This window comes from Oculina patagonica, chromosome 12 (genome assembly GCF_052425735.1).
Source record: "Oculina patagonica isolate OP01 chromosome 12, crgOcupat, whole genome shotgun sequence".
Classification (NCBI taxonomy): domain Eukaryota; kingdom Metazoa; phylum Cnidaria; class Anthozoa; order Scleractinia; family Oculinidae; genus Oculina; species Oculina patagonica.
Window position 1 is genome coordinate 15,862,328 of NC_135769.1, and position 14,709 is coordinate 15,877,036.

The following is a 14,709-nucleotide window of genomic DNA, read 5'->3' on the forward strand; positions in this document are numbered from 1 at the left end:
TTCCTGAAGATGTGTCTTATTTTAGACTTGAAGTTGTTCACATAAACAGGCCATGGACTTGTTCACGTCTTAACAAAATGGCAAACTGCTCGTATAAATGGTACATTAAAAACCTGCTTCATGACGAAAACAAGGTGCATGACGAGTGTACAAATGGCTCTAAGTTGTGTCTGATTTTAGCTGCATCTTACTCTTTTGAATAAATAGCCCTATAGCCCTCTTTAGCTTTAACGTATGTAAATTGCCTATTGTAGATCATGTGATGCTCTCCTGAGAATTGTTCCTGTGCATTTTTGGGAATTATTCATTCATATCCACATGAATTTGTTTGAATTTGAAAGAAAAACTCAAGGGAACATCATGGACTACAACGGGACATCAAACAAATGAAGCTAAAGGTAAGGTTAGCTGGGTAAAACAGGTCTATTGTCTGCATTTACTGGTACAAATGACTGTAACCAATTTTTTCAGAACTGATATCAAAATTATTAATTTATGGTAAGAGGTAAGGAGAATTCCAATCTCAAGCTTGTGACTGAAAGGATTAACTCTGTCGCTTTGCATCAAAGAATACAGGTCAGTTTAAGCCAATTTAAAATTACTTTTTTGTTTATTTGCCTTTAAAAACCCAATTCACACAAACTCGTTTTACTGGATGCTATTGTGATTGCAGACAAAGAAAAGTGTAGTTGCTCTTGTGTAATCTCAAATAAACCAAAATAGAAGTGTCAAGATTTTACGAGTTAATTTGAATAATAGATCAATATACATCAGTTTTAATTTTTGTTTCATTTAACCTACCAAAATTCCAAAAATGTCAGGTAAAATGTTCACTGTGCTTTAAAGCGGAAATCACACTTTCAGGCAAGGACTTAAAATCCTTGATTAGCACTAAATCAGTTTCAAATAAAAGCTACAGTAGCTGGGTAGGTTTTAGGCCCTATCCACGCACATGCAATGTGTTGCTATGAAAACAGGGATTCCTTAAAAAAATGTAAAAACACTCAATTTTGCTGTCCACACAAAGACAAGACATCTCCATTATGTTACTTGTTTTCCAAAATCTTAATGTTAATGAATTAAAGTAAAAAGTCTCCACTTGAAAGAGCTTTACACTTGATATATGTTTCCTGTGAAAACCTGCACATATTTGTTTTTATTCATTTACTTGTAGAGGGTCAAAACATAGAACCAATCTCTGTTTTCAGATGAAAAATATTTGGATAGAGCCTCAGACCTACACTTATTATAAACTATGGCATCTTCTCTTGTGTCATTCATTAATTTTCATAAAGTGAGTCTCATCCTCTCCATCCTCTTCTGCTTGAAGGGCTTCCATCAGCCAGTCTTCCTGAAAAGGAAAGTCACCCCTCTCTCCATCCAATTTGATTTGCTGATATTCCATTACCTTCCCACCTTTTCTGTCTCCATCGGGTAACACTAGAATACACTGAAGCAGAGCAAAAACCAGTGCATAAACACCACACACTCCTGCTGCGCAGCGAAATACAACAGTGGGTCCATAAATCTGGTACAAAAGTGCAACAGCAATACCTCCTATACCCATACCCAAACCATGGTAAACTGTTGAGAAAATAACTTTCAATGTCTTCTCTGTTCCATGAAGAGAAACAGAAGCTGCGTATGATCCACATGCTGAATGAACTGTTGTATACGAGAGCCCTCGAAGAAGTTCTATGGGAATTATTACCCAAGGGTTTTTACAATATGAAAAATATAGGAAGCGACCTCCATAACAGAAGAGGGACACAAATATCACCCAGTGATGACCAAAACAGCGAATTAAGTGTTTTGAGATGCACAGCATTGGAATTTCTGAAAAAGCAGTTGTTACCACAATGACCCCCATAACAATTATTGATGCTCCAATGTCTTGTAGATACCACATCATATAGTTGTACATGAGAGACTCCGCCATGCCAAGCACTAGGAGTACAGCAAGAAAACAGATCATGTTTACATCACAACACAGATATGCAAAGGTCCTTCCGAACCTCAGGGCCAGGAGCGACTTCTGTTCTTGTTCCTTTAAAACTGCCCCAAGAACAAAGGACACAGCTCCAAAAATGGCAAAAATATAAAAATGTAAGTAAAAACTATTCTTTAGTCCAAAATCACAGCGATGATAGCCAATGGCCATTATTAAAACTCCACCCCCAAGAACAGTCCCAAGGGATGTCCAGACATGGCTTCTTAAATGGGACCCTTTGCTCTGTCGCAAAATGTCAGAAAATATGCTTCTGCTAATTCCTCTTGCAGAAGATGAAAAAAGTTCAGAGAAGAATACCAAAGTCAGTAGAACTTTAAAGGTGTGATCCATTTGGAACCCATAGAGATGGTACCACTTACTTTGTACGTCAAAATTGGTTAAGTTATTGTGCAGAGATTCTTTGATGGTTGGTGAATTATTAACGCGGTGTGTTAGAAGCTCCGAACTGATCAGATTAGTTCCATTAGAATTTTTGCTTGTCTGATTTAAGTTCCTTGTTATTCCAGTGTCAAACAAACGGTTAGCTTTGTTGATCGTCGAATCCTTGTCATTTAATTGAGTGAAATTTCCCAGTGGTGATACTGTAACAATGGATTTATTAACCGTACCTGTTGTGGCGATTTTTCCTGATTTATTTGTTGATGCGTTTAGCTGACTAAAGTTCGATCCATTGACTCTGGAAATGCTGTGATTAAATGCCATCTTCTCGCAGTTGTAGGCCCGGAAATTTGATGTTGATACAACTGTGTTTGTTAGTCCCAGAGAAATATTGGAAATCACTGCAGCCAATAGTAACGCGAGGAATAGGAACTTCCTCTTGTTCGTCTTTTCCGCTAACATCCGTAGCAAAGGGGAAGCCCAAATAGATACTAAATGTCTTGTACATCCTAAAATACCACTTTGAATAGCTGTCAGTCCAATAAAACGGAAATACATTGGTAAAAACGGCAGCAAGTTCGCTTCACCCGCTGATAAGAACAGGTTGAGTAGCTTTGTTGGCAGCAGTGAGCGGTTGATTAGAGGTTGCTTCTTACGATGAAATCCGTGGCCTTCCATATCATATGATTGTTCCAAATGCTAGAAAGCCATTTTCAAGGTTCGGTCTTTTATAAATGTAGTGTAAATATTTTCTGTTTCAACTTTTACCGAAATCGATCAGCTGATCGATGGAGGGAAACTCACTGAAACGTGGCGTCCTGCGCGTGAATGCTCATTTGAATTTCGTAAAACGTGGCTAGATTCCAGTCTACGCGCGCGCAGACTGTCAGTTCGGTCCGTAATGCGTACGTACATATTTTGCGACCGTATTATAGACTTGAAGTATTTCACATTTGCGACTACCAGTTTAAAGTCGGGCAAACATGGCACGAGATACAACGGCCGTTAATCCAATCCCACTAAATTTTCGTAAAATAAGAGTTTTTAAAGTATTCAGTTTGTCAACTTCAGTTCGGAAAAAAAAATTACCGAACCTCTGAAAAAAAAAAAACATGTTTCCATACGCGGCCAGGCTACGGAATAAAATGTATAATAAATGTTATTTTCACGGTCATTTCGACTAATGTTACTGTAAGGGGGGGGGGGGCTTTTTTGGTGAATGGTTTGATAGGATGATTTTATTTTTGTGCATATTTAGTGGATTTTCTCTGCCCTTTTGGTGAAGGTTTTGTCATTTTGTCGAATCATTAGCGAACTTCAAGGTTTTGCCAGGTATGTTACAGAGAGTTGTTTAATGACGGGCCCTCGGTGTCAGTCAGTGAAAACAATTGCTCAAGATAGGTTTGAGATAGACCAGATCTACGATAGCCATCAGTAAGGCAGTGTTCTCCCTAGGATTGGGAACGCCAGGCGGTATTTGGACTGTGGTTTTCAAATGTCAACCTGATTAGCTCGAACGAAACTGTTCCCCACGACCACTTTCTGTCTCTTTCCAGAGTAAAAAATTATTGCAGAAGCGATTCTTGAGCAACCCGAGTCCGCTGATTTTACCATTCTTTCCAAAAACGCGAGAATTTCGTTTAGTATTCCAGTACGGCAACGAAGTGGTTGTTCGGAAGATAAAGGTAGCGGTTCAAGGAAAGAATGCATCACCCAGTGACATAATCAAGGATAATCACTAAGATATTAAAGGGAGAAAACATTAAAAAAGTGAACGTCGTCGTGAAGGAATCCCAGCCAGATCCAAATAGTAAGGACGTTGTGTTAAAAAAACAAAAACAATAAGCCAGGCGGCGACTATTTTAAACTCTAGTCTACCACCTTAATCAGCTAGGCGGCCAGGCTGGGCTTAAAACCTAGGGAGAACACTGGTCAGGGGGCAAACACTTAAAAAATGGCAAGCAATTTAAAAAAAGGCAATTATCAAAAAAAAAAACCCCGGCCCATTCTATTAGTAGTATCTGCTAAAATTATCTATGGCAGCTTATTACTACACAATCCTGATATGCCATTAATTATTTGCTTCAAAAATACATCTTATTGAAGTATATAATTTACTCTAATGTTGGAAACCCATTAGTCAAAAAACTACAATAAAAAGTAATCACTGTTCTTAGCAACTGGTTGAAATTACCAAATTTTAATTATTTGGTCTCTCCGGCAGAAATTACGCTGTCAATTTGCATTTTTAATAATTATGAAATAAACAAGATTCTGCATACCAAAACTCTATGGAAACAGAAATTTATTTCCAGTATTTTTTTTTATAAAAGAAACATAAAATTTCCTTTTCTGGGTGTTTATAGGTTACCAAAACATAAGTGAAATTTTGGGAGTTCTCAAAACTGCTGTCAACACTCGAGACGTTGGCCCGAGTGTTTCCACTGAAGGCTTTTTCGCTTCTTCTAAGTCATATGATAACCTTTTGGAAACTCGAAAAATGGCCAAGCTCCCGCGAGTCTACTGTAGCTCAGTGGTAGAGCGTTCGGCCGGTGTGCGTAAGGTTATAGGTACGACACCTGTTAAAAGAACTCGGGATTTTTTAACCGTTTAAACTAATAAATATCTTTCTCACGGAAAATGTTTTCAATTTCTTACATGAATCCCTCTTGTGCGGCAAACGGCATACGGCGTATTGTCACAAGCCATCTATTATCTATCCAGCAAGAAGTGTATTGTAACAAAACAAACCCGTGCGTTGTAAGTATTCATTGACCTTGAGCTAGATAAGAATGAAAGTCCTAGAATGTGACACGTGCACTTTTTGGGGAGCAGAGTAAGGTCACGTTTTCTCGTGATCTGTGCTTGTTCCAGTGCAGGGCAGCCGTTTAAAATTCTCAGCATGTGTTTGAGTAATGAATGAATGATTTTTGTTCTGCTCAGTATTTCTTGGGATTTATGTTAATAAACGCTAGAGGAGACAGACATCGAAAACCTGTCTTCAGGTGGCCCTCATTTTTTAACCAATTCTAAAATCCAGATAGGCAATGATTGATATGTGAACTACAGCGGGAAGAACGACTGAGAACGACATCTTTGCAGTTATATATCAATTAAAAAGTGTACACTACACTAAAAAGCCTGAAAATACCATAAAACCTTGATTTACTCCCCCGGGGGGGTGGGGAAGGGAGGGGCTATTTCTTTTTAGAATCCATTGAGAGGGGCCTTATTTCAAATCGTATATCAGTTAAGGTACACAATAAATAAATAAAGTGGTCTTTTTGATGTTTTATTGCTGTTTCATAACACTGACATTTTCACAAAATAGCAATAAGGATAAGTAAATGTGATGAATGAATACTTTTTAACACGTAAAGTTGCCTTGTTCCCTTGTTCATAAATTGTCACGATTTAACAACTAGGGAACGGGGACATAATAGATAGAGGGGCTTATTAGAACATTGAATTTCCAGACGGGGCGGGGGGGGGGGGTATTGGGAGAGGGACTTAAAAGAAAGAAGGAGGGCTCAATAGAGCCTTTACCGTAGTTCATATTTTTAATAGGATTTGAACTCATCGCCGGTTTAAGGTTTGAGGGTGGCGGGGTTGGGGTACGGGTCATGTTTCACGCGAAAAATGAAACGGTCATCACACGTTTTACCCAGTTCATAATCTTTCACAAAAGATGTCCGATTTTAAATGTTAGTAGTAGTTAACAGTTGTCTCAAGTTATTTTACTTCATACTTTCATTCATTGTATATTTCTAATTCAAGTTGGTCCTAAGTTAGCATTATAATGCCGGCTTGTTAGTTAGGTAGTACACGACCCCACAAGTATGTAGTGCTTGAATACCGATCTTATTGAAATAAAGGATTATTATCATTATTACATGATTACAGATGACGGTCACGAAATGACAAGGCTAAATACTAATTATCTTTTTTAAAAATATTTTTTTGGGTAACCCGGTCAAACACAGCTGACAGCCATTTGACAGACCATTTTTTTTCAGCGGAACAAAAATGTTCTAAAGGAACAGACCATGAAGATAATAGTAAATAATAAAGATGGTAATTTCAAGCTCGGTGATAAATAGTGAAGAAATTATTCAACATGACACGAGCGTGGGACAAAGAAAAAATCTGAGTCCCCGACGGGAATCGAACCCATGGCCTCCCAGATACCGGTTGGAACTCTAACCAGTTGGTAAGAGCGGGGACCAGATTTTTTCTGTCCCACGCTCGTGTCATGTTGAATAATTTCTTCACCATGAAGATAATGTTCCTCCTAAAAATATTTAACTGTCGTTACATATTTCACAAAAAAATAAAAAATAAATAAAAAAATATATTTATTCATGGCTCACAAAAATATCCTTTACCACTCACAGTTGTTTCCTTTAGTTGCTAGGGTGCTGTGATTTGTTCGGTATTTGTGAACTGTGGTTGATAACTCCACCTACCTGTCGTAACTGCGCAGTTTGAGGTCAATGAAAAACAAATATCGATTTCTTATTTGAGTATTGTCAGCTCAGGGTAAATTTCGAAGAAGTTTGTTATACTTATGGGAGCACTTATTTTAAAATTTTCAACCTGTAGCGTCTTGAATCTAAGGCCTGTTCCAAACGTCGTATTACTGCCGTGCCGCGAACTAAATTGTGGATTAAAGTTCGACCTACAAGCTAAGCTAAGATAATCGAACGAACAACTTGTGATCCTAGCTCTGCCAGGTGCAAACCGTTAAAGCGTTAATAATTTATTGGTCTCATTTCATCTTAATTCCAGAGTCATCAATAGTCTGCTCCAATAAAAGACAATATATTCATATTCGTCAGTAGGTTTTAATTTAGCCTTGTTACGTTATCCCACATGTGTCGAGAAGTCTAGCAACAAAGAAAAATTGTGAAAACAGTAGTTTGGCTTGATGGTTTTTTTTTTCAAAAAAAAAAAAATAATAAAATAAGACGTGATACCAGATTCATACATGTTTTTACTAAAAGAAGCGTTTAAGTACAGTTATACCCAATATTATTTTAAATCAAAATTTTAAGTCAATACTCCGTTCAATTTACGTTTAAATTTCAATTTTGCATTTACATTACATTTAACCCGTCAAGTCATATCAGCCACTTAGTATACTTCATTTTACAAGGTGTAGTCGAAAGTTAGATACATAAGAAACTTAACTAGCGTAACTTCAACACCAAGATGGGATGCAAAACAAGCGAAACACCCCTTATTTTGTTAGAGATAGATGCATTTGTAATTTCTGTTGTCCGTAATGGCATATTTGTATTGTTTTCATTGGTATGCAATGCACCAGTAATTTGCTTCGACCAATCAGAAATTGTTTGATAAACAACTTCCAATCGCCGTGTCATTTAGTCATAGACTTGTGAATTTCGTCCCGAACGCCATTAGCGATCTTTGAAGATTGAACGCAGGTGAAAAATAATTCTTTCCGTTTCCAACACGATGCGTTCAGCGTTGTACACCTTTGAGTGAATCGCTTAACAGGATGTGGTGGAGAAATTCTCCTCTTTTCCAGATTTTCATCTTTATAGCTTTCTTAGAAGTAATTCAGGTATATTATTGCATGTTCGCTATTGAATCGTTTTCGCTCTTTTTTTTGTAAAAATTACTTTGTACTAAAATTTATTTTGTTTCAATACAGGTCTCAAGCGAGTGTCCGGATCAGGTTCCTTGTAAGTGCGTTATTAACGTTCCTTAGCTCGATTATATACTTGGTCTGAGAAGAGTTAGAAAGTTGTATAGTTAATGCTTCCCTCTCCGGGCCAATAAAGAGAAAAACTTTCTTTTACTATATTTTAAACGTATTCAATTATCAACGTCACATCGAAGCATGTAGTTCATACTAAACACTATCACTTACACCGAATTTTTGATTATTTCCAAACGCATTAACTCTTGCAAACTACAACGAGACTCATTGCACATTAAATAACGGCTAGAAAAGTAGGAGTATTTTTGATAAATAAATTATAAGTTTTGTTTTAGTACTACCTAAACCAAAATTCATGATTTATTTATTTAAAAAACTTCTAGAAGTTACTAAAAGAGCTAAAGTTGAAATCAGTTTTATCTTAAGTAGTTTTAATATCTTCTTCGTTAAATTATGTCTTCTCGTTTCTGTTTTGACAGTCAAAATACGAATCTGTTTTTAAACACATTTTGTTAAATATCTGTACATTTTAAACATGCTTACACGATTAGCATTAATTTTTTGAATATACGCGTAATTTACTACAGCGATTAAGAAAACTTCCTTATAGATGTTTACCTTAACATAAAGGTACTTAGTTACAATTCTGTTTGTGATACCATAAAAACGGAAAATAAAAAGAAGATATCTTATTTCTTGAAATTTATGCGTTTTAGGTACTATTTTTTTTAATTGCCAAAAATTTTATGATGCGAAAAAAGTTGTTTTTTATTGAAAGAAATGTTTAGCAAGTTCGTGGAAATTGTGCCCTTCAAAAATGTTGCAAAAATATAATATTTTATGTAGTATGGTATATTTATTTTGTTACTTTTAGTCTTAATTGCGCATAAGTCATGGCCAAACTGAACAAATATATGATTTTCAAAAGAAATTTGACGATTTAATGTAGAAATGAGTGAAATAAGTTGAAGACTGCGTTCTTGGTCTTAAGTAAATGTACGATCTTTCTTCTTGGCGTTGTTAAAAAGACGCATTACAAAGTACCGCATATCGCCGCACAGGCTAGTGCAAAAAATGCTTGTTGACTTGCTGTTTAGCCGCTTTTGAAAAATATAATACTTTTTCAAAATTTGAACTTTTACAAACGGATTGCGTAACACTTGAAAACTGTAACCAGAGTCTGTTTCAGTTTTTCTGTTTACACTGATTACAAACTCTAAAGGAGTTTTGTTATAAATTATGAATTTTGTTTTAGTTTAAATTTTCCCAAGAGCCATATCATTATTAAGCCCTCCGGGGCTTATTTCTTTTCAATACTTATCGAGGGAGGAAGGATTTGGCCTCAAGGCCTCCTACTGGCAAAGCTGGAAAGTTGTCCACATTCTTACCAAAAATTCGTCAATATACTCTGATATAAGTTGTGAACATTTCCCACCACTACATCTCGGAATGATGGCAGTTCAGACATCAGGCGCAAGATAAAAACACCTCATTCAAAGGGAAACGTTTATTTGACATAAAGGGGCACTAACATGTTTTAAACTGAAGAGGGTGCTAAATCGAGTCAACGGTAGCCAAACCAACTCGGACAGTGCCCTATATGAAGTAGGTTTATAAGCTATTTTTAAAAGGCCGATAACTAAGCATGTAGCTACTGTTTATATGTATTTTTTTCAGCCTGGCTGCAGTGCACGCATTTAAACGTTGCCGCAGAAACGAATGGCGCAATATGTACATCAAGTTCCTTCGCCGACGCAGGAAGAAAGTGCGACAAGGCAATTGATGGAAGAGCTGAAGCTGGAAGCGCTAACCCCACATTTGCTTTCGACAGTGGCCAACAAGCAGATCATACCATAAAGATCCAGTTCACACAGAGTTTTCTCATAAACAAGCTAAGGCTCATGCAGCTGGACAGCGGTAATACGCAGATCAGTAGCGTGCGCCTGAATTTCTCGGATTTCTCATCCGAAGTGGTAAGCGAGGAGATTTGAGCATTTGTATATCGCTGAAACTTCAGAAATTTCTTTCCCAAAATGAAAATTCAAGAAAAATTCCAAATTTTATTTTGTGAAATACTGAAAAACAAAAGTAGCACGAGACAGTACAGCCAAGGAGGATTTCATTCACAGACTCAAAAAAATGTGGTAAAGCAAAAACTGCCGAACTAAACGGACGTCTCGGTGTCCTGTTGTTAACATAAAAATTTTCTTTTAAACTACTATGGTTGTAATCAGGCATATTGATTGATTAAAGAGATTAAAAAGATTAAATGAATTATATTTTATTTACTCCTCTCCGTCCATTTCTTATAGTACAAGTGGGAGAATTTGTCTTAACATCAAGATAATTAACTTTTTGACTTTCATTCATAGTTATGTACTGATGTTACAAGGAGAAAATAGATGCTCGAGCCTTAATAGCGGCCTCGCTTTTTCTCCGTCATTGAAATTATTTGCCAATAATAATAATTCCTTCGATTTCTTGCAGAAAAGTCTAACATCTAATTCTGGAGATGCGCTCATGGAGGAGATAGTTTTCGCACCCCGCATTGCAGCTTGGGTTGAATTGGTGGCTTCCCAGGCCGGTGGATTTAGAGAGATCGAGGTTTACTACGACTTGTGCATGAAAGGTAAACATTTCTGAACGCAATAAATTTAAGATTCTGCTACTAACCTTCAAAGCTCTCCATCAACAATCTCCTATCTAACCGCCGCCTGGTTAGCTCAGTTGGTAGAGCGCCGGACTGCTGTGCGGGAGGTCGTGGGTTCGAACCCCAGACCGGACCAACACTCAGGGTCTTAAAATAACTGAGGAGAATGTGCTGCCTTTGTAATTACATCTGCAAATGGTTAGACATTCTAGTCTTCTCGGAAAAGGACGATAAACCGTAGGTCCCGTCTCCTGTATCTTCAGTCTTGTAACAGGGGACGTTAAAGAACCCACACACTATTCGCAAAGAGCAGGGCACGAAGCTCCCGGTGTTGTGGTCTGGTGTGTAAAGCGTATTTGAACGTATGGAAAATGCGCTATATAAATGCATTATCATTATCATTATCTACATTCAAGATTTGTTAACGTACTACAAACCTTCAAGAACCCTCCGATCATCACACTCTTCACGTCTTAACCCTGTCAAATATCACCTCAAGTCGTATGGGTCTCGAGCTTTTGCTGTTTTATCGCCTGAACTCTGGAACAGTTTGCCTGTTTTTATCCGCTCGTGTGACAATTTAAGTTGTTTTAAATCAAAACTCGTCTTTTTTTAAAAAAAAACTTATTACTCTTAGCGATTTTTACTTTTTATTACTTTTAATGTGCATTTTTAATTTTCAAGATTTATTCAGCTAATTTTAACGAATTTTTATCGATTTTATTATATTGTGATTTTAGTGGTGTTTTTTCTTATTTTTTTTTTTAATATTTGTAAAGCGCCTAGAGCAGGCCTGGATAGGCGCAATAAAAATATTTTTATTATTATTATTATTATTATTATTATTATTATTATTATTCTCGGTTTAGCAAGTCGCATACAAAGTACAACACAGCACTTCTCTTGAGTCGTCTCCGCCAAATAACGTTAACTTTGCTATTTTTACTTCCTCCAAATAGCGTTTAAGACGGATTCCGCAGAAATTTCGAGCAATAAGTGCAAAAATTAATTACCAAAAATCTACCTATAGCACGGTGACATTTTGTATACTGTTTGAAACATCTCACTGTAATTCATTTCTCCAATTGACCCCGCTATGAAATTCTAAAGCATTCTCGAGAAAGTTAATGTAAAACCTTGTAAAAAAGCTTAAAACGCGTGTTATTTGGTCTTGAACCGACCTGAAAGGTCCATTTTAACTAAAATATGGAGAACTTCAAATTCTTTTCTCCAGCGCGGGGTCAGTTTAAATAGTCACAATTTCAATAAGTTCTTAAAAACTGTGACCATACCATGAGTTTGTTTTGGTTTCGTTATTTTTGCCTTTATTGTTTGATCGTTCAGCGGAAACCTTCTTAATTTGCAAGGCAGATGTATGCTTTTAAAACCAGTCGCACAAACCCGCTCCCATTTCCTTTTATTCATTACTTTTTCGCTCGCCTAAATATCTTTCTTGCAAATGATCTATGCACACGAGTGAATTAAACGATTGCCCACAAAAAATGATGAACTGAACTCAATAAACGTTAACTCCACTTAACTGCAGTGGTAAATTTGTAAAGGATTTTGAGACAACAAAGGTCTGATTAACCGTGCCTTGATAGTCCCTTTGACATGCATAAGTGAGGGAAGGAACGAACGAAAGAACTAAAGAACACTATATACAGTTGAATCCCGATAACTCGAACTTTCAAGGGAACTCGAAAAAGGTTCGAGGTTGGAGGGGGTCGGGGTTTGAGTCATCGAGGGTAAAATTATTAAGAAAATGACCTGGTGGCGAATTGAAAAAGGTTCGAGCTGGCGGGAAGTTTGAGTTATTGAGGGTCGGAGTCATCAAGATTCAACTGTATTCAAACTTTTACAGTAAGGAAATGCTGTATACTATAATGAAATCGGCTTTCTTTGTGATTTCACTCTTGCAGAGCGGCAGTGTGACTATATCAACCTACTGCCTACAAACGACAGCGGCTCTATTGCTCTTGTTGACGACACCGTGATGTTTAGCATCAATATGGCAAAGCAAGAGCCTCTAGAGGTACGCCTCACGATCACACCCTCTTCCAACGACGGCTACGTCTTCAAGATTGGAGCCAGCGATGTCCAATTATTTCGTGTGCTGTCCAATGTCGATACATCGCTAAAAGTGGAGAACACCCCAGACATTTTGACTTTTGGCTGGCGCACACTCTGGGTGGATTACCGCTGTATGGGTTTAATTCTGGGTTCAGGGAGCAGTGTCATTCTGAAGTACAATGACACTGATAATCACCAGAACATTCACTTCATCAAGTTTGAAAAGCCATTGAACAATCAGACCATTTTGCTCTGCAACAGACAAGGTATTTGATGTTGTATTGTTCTTGTATCTTAAGAGGAAAAATGACATGGCTAATTTAAGACATGCTTTGCGCAACTGGAGTGACGCAGTACGGGTTCGAGCCTTGGGCGTGGTGGTTGTGTTGTATTCTTGAGCATGATGTATACTCTTACAGTGCCCCTCTCCACCAAAGATCAAAGATCCCATGGGTCAAAGATTTCATCCGGGGAGAGCAGGGATACCCCTCCATTTGCTTTGTGCTACGAAAACCAATGGTAGCTTTTTATTTTTTTTTTAAAAAAAGGAAGCCTCGAGCCAAGTGGCCCATACTGCCGGAGCTTATCCCGGTTTCGATAGCATCAAGCGGCTAGGAATATTTCTACTCCCCCCTGAATGGGATGCTAGTGCATCGCAGAGTACCCCCAGCATTATGGCGCCGGTACCCATTATTTTATACACCTGGGTGGAGAGAGGCACTATGAGAGTGAAGTGTCTTGCCCAAGAACACAACACAGTGACCCCCGCCAGGACTCGAACTCGGACCGCTCGATCCGGAATCCGGCGCACTAACCATTAGGCCACCGTGCCTCCCACGGTAGCTTTTTTACTGCACTGAAAATGAAAATGTCAAAACTGGAGGACAGCAACTGTAGAAGATACCCCACTGAAAACTGAAATCAAAATTCGTGCTATAATCCTGGATTAGTTTAATCGTGCTTTGAACAACTGGGCCATGTTTAATAAGTCTTGTTATGGTTGCTTGATGGACTATTTTGTCCTTATAGATCAGTGTAACACAGACGCCACCCATTACTGGCCATTGGACAAGGCAATTGGTGATGTTTTACTTGACGTCCAAGGTAAAAGTAACGGAAAAGGGAGTGACATTTTGACGGAAAGCGGTGTTTGGGTCAGCGGTCCAACATGGCACTCTGTGAGGTCATCCGCACTGAATCTCAAGAAATCCGGGTGAGTTTCTTAGCAGTTAAACGTAATAACCTTTCAAAGAGATCCAAACCCTTAAAGAAAAAAATATAAAACAGTTTGCCACTTTCGTAAATTTTGATGAACCGCAAATTAAACGCAAAAAAACTACTAACGCAAATTGTTTTCTTGACTTGCAAGCGCGCGAAACTAATAGATAGCCGCCTGACAGAAAAAGAAAGGTCTCGTCACATGAAAGATCGATAGTGAACTGACTGTTGTCGTTGTGTTGTCGTGAATTCTAATGATGTCAGTCGCGTTTTGTGAAATTTGTCGTCAATTGTTCACAACATTCACTAATTGTTGCTTAAGTTAAGACAAAACGCGACGATCGTGTGTTATTACAATTTACGACAGCTCAGGTCAACTTGCGACGCGTGACCTCTGAATGGCGCGAGTTTAAAAACTTATAATTTCAGTTACAAAGATCGTGTTGGCTTATTAGCGCTTTTGCCACCCAAACATTTTACAGTTGTTGAAAGCCAATATCTCCCTCAATATTACACGCAGAGAGATGAAAATTTCGCCGATTTTAACTGAGTTTCACAAGCTTTTTAAGGTGATTCCTCAGTATTGCATTGCGCATCTTTACTGATCAGAATTTTACGGGTAATTAGCGCGTGCAAATAAACATACGGCTTGACCTATATTGCACAATTTTGGTGCGCAAATTGTCCTCTTTG

General features: G+C 37.8%; 2 protein-coding genes across 2 annotated transcripts in view; one reads left to right on the forward strand and one right to left on the reverse strand.

The window, feature by feature from the left end:
- Window positions 1–1,118: 1,118 nt before the first annotated feature.
- Window positions 1,119–3,204, reverse strand: LOC144632647 (major facilitator superfamily domain-containing protein 6-like). Its single transcript, XM_078491327.1, has one exon. It carries the CDS (start codon window positions 3,065–3,067, stop codon window positions 1,274–1,276), a length of 1,794 nt encoding a protein of 597 aa, XP_078347453.1. The 5' UTR covers window positions 3,068–3,204; the 3' UTR covers window positions 1,119–1,273.
- A 4,423-nt stretch (window positions 3,205–7,627) lies between these two features.
- LOC144632645 (polycystin-1-like) overlaps window positions 7,628–14,709 on the forward strand; it is a 38,237-nt gene continuing 31,155 nt past the window's right edge. The window contains exons 1-6 of the mRNA XM_078491325.1: window positions 7,628–7,976; window positions 8,067–8,097; window positions 9,753–10,048; window positions 10,563–10,704; window positions 12,648–13,064; window positions 13,828–14,011. Of these exons, the coding sequence (XP_078347451.1) occupies window positions 7,911–7,976; window positions 8,067–8,097; window positions 9,753–10,048; window positions 10,563–10,704; window positions 12,648–13,064; window positions 13,828–14,011 (1,136 nt within the window). The 5' untranslated portion in view covers window positions 7,628–7,910. The remainder of the gene's footprint in view (window positions 7,977–8,066; window positions 8,098–9,752; window positions 10,049–10,562; window positions 10,705–12,647; window positions 13,065–13,827; window positions 14,012–14,709) is intronic.

Coding starts and splice junctions, on each gene's coding strand:
- LOC144632647 (XM_078491327.1), bottom strand. CDS start 3,067: ATGGAAGGCCACGGATTTCATCGTAAGAAGCAACCTCTAATCAACCGC.